The 5043-nt window shown below is 41.0% G+C and overlaps 1 protein-coding gene across 1 annotated transcript; it reads right to left on the bottom strand.

The window, feature by feature from the left end:
* Positions 1–318: 318 nt before the first annotated feature.
* On the bottom strand, positions 319–1457 carry LOC147608325 (glutathione S-transferase U17-like). The gene is made up of 2 exons (XM_086789024.1): positions 1003–1457; positions 319–927 (listed from the first exon to the last, which is right to left on the bottom strand). Exons 1-2 carry the CDS (start codon positions 1333–1335, stop codon positions 598–600), a joined length of 663 nt encoding a protein of 220 aa, XP_086645150.1. The 5' UTR covers positions 1336–1457; the 3' UTR covers positions 319–597.
* Positions 1458–5043: the final 3586 nt, after the last annotated feature.

Raw genomic sequence — 5043 nt, forward strand, 5'->3', positions numbered from 1 at the left:
AAGATTAAGGGTGCCTTTAACGCTTAAGATTAAGGAACTTTAAATGTCAATTGATTATGCATGCAACACCACCATTTCCTCTTACTTCCATGCGTGGAAGAGAGAGAGAGAGAGAGAGAGAGAGAGAGAGAGAGAGAGAGAGGTAAAAGATGCCGCGTGAAAGGAGAGGATTTCTTGCTATTCTTGGGGGTTTTTATCAAAGATCAATAATCAAAACCTTATGTATGCCATATAGTATCGTTTCTTTAGAGGGCTTTCCCATGCTGACCACCTCTGGTAATTAAAACCAGACGATGGCAACACGTGTCAATAAACTCATTAACACATTAACCAAGCCTCAGTAGAAATAGTTTATATATATTCTTAAAAAGCAAATAAAGACTGCACTTTACTAGACTGGAAATTCGCATTAAAAAGATGAAAGAAGACATGTTGCTCAGGGATGGCACTACAATCTACCACACTTGGGATCACACGTGCGGGAGGGTTTTTCATTCGTTTGGGAAGGCGGGGTTCTCTAAGATCACACGTGCGGAGGGTTTTTTTATTCGTTTTGAGGCTTAGGGTTCTCTATGATCCCACGTGCGGGAAGGTTTTTCATTCGTTTGGGAATTCTGTGAGCTTTGAGAGGCTTGGCAAGCACGCTGCGGGAGGGGACTCCCCGAAGGCCTTCAGCCAAGCTTTCAAGCGGGGCAACTCCTCAAAATCCCACTCAAAGCCGGCCACAGCCTCCAAAGCAGGCAGCACCACCACCAAAGGGCCCAACACCACATCAACAAAGCCTATCTCCGAGCCCCCAAAGTAAGGAAACTCCTTGTTGGTGGCAAAGGCCCCCTCCAAGCTGCTCAAGTAACCCTTGCTCTCCTCTATCGCTGCTCCAAACTCCTCCCTTGGCACCCTCATAAGCTTCAACAGAGCTTCAAAAACCTACCCCCCACACAAACACCGCACCACCAACTTACCATAACTATTTCAATGAAGAATTAGCTAAGGATTGTTTACCTTCTTATCACAGAAATCTGCCCAGAAACGAGCCATGGCCTTGTCGTAGGGGTCCTTGGGCAGCAAGTCTGTGCCGTCAGGGGAAGGGAAGGCCTCATCGAGGTACTCTACGATGATGAGGGATTCGGAGACGGGTTTGCCCTTGTGGAGGAGCACGGGGACCTTCTTGTGGATGGGGTTGGACTGCAGGAGGAGAGAGCTCTTGTTGGGGCCAAGCTCTTGGGGGACGCTGGTGTAGGCGATGGCCTTGGCAGCAAGGGCCAATTGAACGCGCATCACGTAGGGGCTGGCCCAGAAGCTCAGAAGCTGAACATCATTATCGGCAGAGGCCATCTAATCTAATCTTTCAGAGTCTGGCCCTTCTATGTACTACTGCTCTGCTGTGGAGAATGAAGTGGGTGCTAATGGCCTTTGGATTCTGGTGGTTTTGTAGTGGGATGGATGTCCAACTGTCACTGTCACTTGAAACGAGTCAAAGAACGATGACACTCGCCCTTACGATAGCAAGTCTGGTAGCTTCCCCTAGTTATAGTAGTAGGCACACATAAAACTGAAGACTTGGAATCTACCCAAACCTCCTCCTTTTCCCGAACCTCCAAATTCTTGCCACATGGCAGTTTTGTGAAACTCTTCCTTAAGATAATAAGAGAAAGAAGTGCCCATAGCCAAGTCAATTCGATTGTGGGACGTGCTTGTTACGGTCGTTCCTTCCCACAACCTCCTCAAACTTGAAGGATGACCCATCAAAGTACATTTGATCAATTGCGTTCCCTCTCTATCGGCCGAGATGGCTTGTGAGTCCTTGGATCTCTTGTGTGTGTGTCTCTCTCTCTCTCTCTCACACACATATAAGACCAAGTGAACTTGGTCATGAGAGCAATAAATGTAACTTGGTCGTTGTTCTCCTCTCGCAAGTCCAAAAAAGTTACTCTTCACAAAACATTGTCTTCACCTCAATCTTTCATTAGCAATTCATCGTGGGAATGAACTACATCAAGGTGTCTTCAATACAAAAAGAAAGAAATCAATCTTCCACACAAGACGTAAATCAAAGGGTTCATATTTTTCTCTTCAAAAAAAGTTGGGTGTGTTGTTTGTGTGTTTGATGGAGTCTATTGACAATACCTTTTCTATTGATGGGGTCTATTGACATATCTTTTTGTATGTTTGATGGGGTCTATTGACAATATCTTTTCTATTGATTTATATGACTACTATGCATTGATTGTGTATAGCAATTGATTTTTTTTATGAAATGTCAATTTTTGCAATACAAGGCTTTCTTTGATCATTTTGGGCTTGGCGCTCTGGAGTTAGTCGTTCATGATAATAGCAGGGTAGCTATACAAGATGGGCATTGACCAGATCTTGAGAAGATGTGCTCTGGAGCATGAGCAACAAGCTGTATTAGTAGAAGCACACCAAGGGATAAAGGACACTTTTTTAAAGAGCACAAGAAGGAAAGTGTTCCAAGTAGGACTGCTGGTGGCCAACAACACTCAATGATAATGCACACTTGTTTGCAAGTGAATGTGACATATGTCAAAGGCTAGGGCAGCCAAATGCTTTCGGCAAAATGCCACACAACCCCACATAGCCCTATACAACCCCAAAGGCTAGGGAATGTGACACATGCCAAACGCTAGGGCGACCAAATGCTTTCGACAGAATGCCACCAACCCCATACTACCCTTGGAGCCATTCTAGAAGTGGGGGGATAGACTTTGTGGGTCCGTTCAAACAAGCAGCATAGGAGACCAAAAACAAATACATTCTAGTGGTGGGCACTAATTACTGCACCAAATGGGTAGAAACAAAGGCAATGAGAGACTACACATTATGCCCAAAAACGTTAAAAAAAGAGTCACATTTTAATCGCTTGTACCGGATTTGGATTAAGCTTTGGACCAATAGAAATATGACATTCAACTATAAATATGACATTGGGTGTCATATCCACTTTTTACTACCTTCACTAGTTTTGGCTATTTTAGTGGGTTATCACCACTTTAATGTGACACAGTGCGGCTATTTCAACGTCACTTTAGTGGGTTCCAACTTCAAGGGCCTATCCTCACACTTGCCAAATGTCAGTACTTCAAAAAGTAATAATTCAAAATTTACCTTCCCTCCAAAATGACTAAATACATTTGAATTTCCTAATCTACCATGATCGTTCCTCTTTCTAGTTGTCTTTTTGCATCATCCTCTCCTCTATTCATCATCTAACAATGTCGAGACAACAGTCTAACCCGAGGCGCATTCCTAATGCCATTTCATCATGCATTCTTTATAATGTTAAAGATGATCAGGGTGTGTGAAATGGCATATACTTTAAATTAAATGATTGGGTAACTATGCAACCATCATGCAAAGGTCCTCATATGATAAAAAGTCAAAGATGTGTACACGACAAGAGAGATGCACATGCATCCTTCAACTCCAGCATCTGCATTGCAAGCTCATTTGTAAGATATTTTTCATAATTTTACTTATGTTCTTTATGATTCTATGGCTTATTCACATGTGTTGTATATGTGATAGCCATCAACAAGCCTTGAGTGGCAACCTGTGGAGTCATTCAGTGGGACTTTCGAAGCAATGCATGGTGATCTTGGGAAAGTATTATTTTTCGATCAACCATCTGCTTTTTTCATTAATAAACATATATTTTTATACAACACTAAGTATATCGTCCCTCTACAAGACTAGAAGCTTATGGAAGATTGGAGAGTTTGGCTATACCAAGCCTAAATTCATTAGATTGGGACTTTCTAGAGAAAGGTACTCTATTAGCATTTAAATCCAAGATTGTCTTGGATATTCAAAAGTCTATGAAAGCAGGAAGGATCTCTAAGAGGATTAGGCTATCATGGTTTATACCTTTTCATGTATTTGTGGCATATTTTCAAGAAGCAAACATGAAGGGGACAAAAGCAATGTGGCTATCTACACATATATCTAAGTCTGACTTGGATAATGTAGTTGGAGCAGAATGAAAAGTGAATGAAGTCATCTCCATAGGGGTGATCTTATAAAATGTAATGCTTGCATTGAATCTGTGGTGGTGAGATGACATACAACATCTCTTGGCAAACCTTGTACATTAGTTTAGAGTACACACGATGGAAAAAGAGTAGAGGGACTTGGATGCCATTGGATTCAGAGGAAAAATTTGTACAGTATGACCTAACAGTCAACTTGAGTGATGATGACAATAGAGCCGTCCCTATAAATTTAAAATGGACATTGAGGGATGTGCGTACATCCTTGGAATTTCTATTAGATGCCATACCATCAAACTACAAATTAAAGGTTAGATGGTATTATGGTGGGAAGAAGGTCCGAAAATACTTTTAGTTGCATGAAATGTTTGCCCCCTGTAATCCTGAAGTTTTCTTAATAAAATATGATTTTGCACCCATCTATCTTGTCTTGTGGATTCATTTTGTAAAATAGTTATTCGACATTATTAAGATAAGATAACCAATGTAAAATGAGAAACAATATATTTATTATAATCTATAAAAATTGGTTGGTTACAATGTATGAGAACAGAAAACTATCTACTTTGGAGGGTCAGTGTCCATAGAAGCCTTGGCCTCTTCTGCTTCCTTGGTCGCTTGGACTCCAATTTCTTGGATGTTTTCTTTGACTTGGCCTCTTTTTCCTTCCAAGAAACCTTTTCCTTCTCTGCATCTATCGTTTTGTTCTTCCCGAATTTCAACGAAGACATCATAGGTCCTTTCCTTTTCGATGGCTTCTTTGCCATAGGTGGGATTGATGGTGGTGGTGGTGGTGAATCTAGCTAGATATACGGGAAAGATTCACATGATTGTCGAACATTAATCGGATTGCCTTTGGTCTCACCCACCAAATGTATGTGTTTGTATAACATGAAGTTGTGAACTGTAAAAAATCATGACTAAAACCTTAGTATATATTAGGATATAAAAGCTTAAGGAAAATATTTAATTTTTTTACAACTCTTTTTGATGTGTCTATCAAAAATACTTACAGCTACTCTTTTTGATATGTCTA

This window comes from Cibotium barometz, chromosome 53 (genome assembly GCF_041138505.1).
Source record: "Cibotium barometz isolate CiBa-2024 chromosome 53, ASM4113850v1, whole genome shotgun sequence".
NCBI classification, from domain to species: Eukaryota; Viridiplantae; Streptophyta; class Polypodiopsida; order Cyatheales; family Cibotiaceae; genus Cibotium; species Cibotium barometz.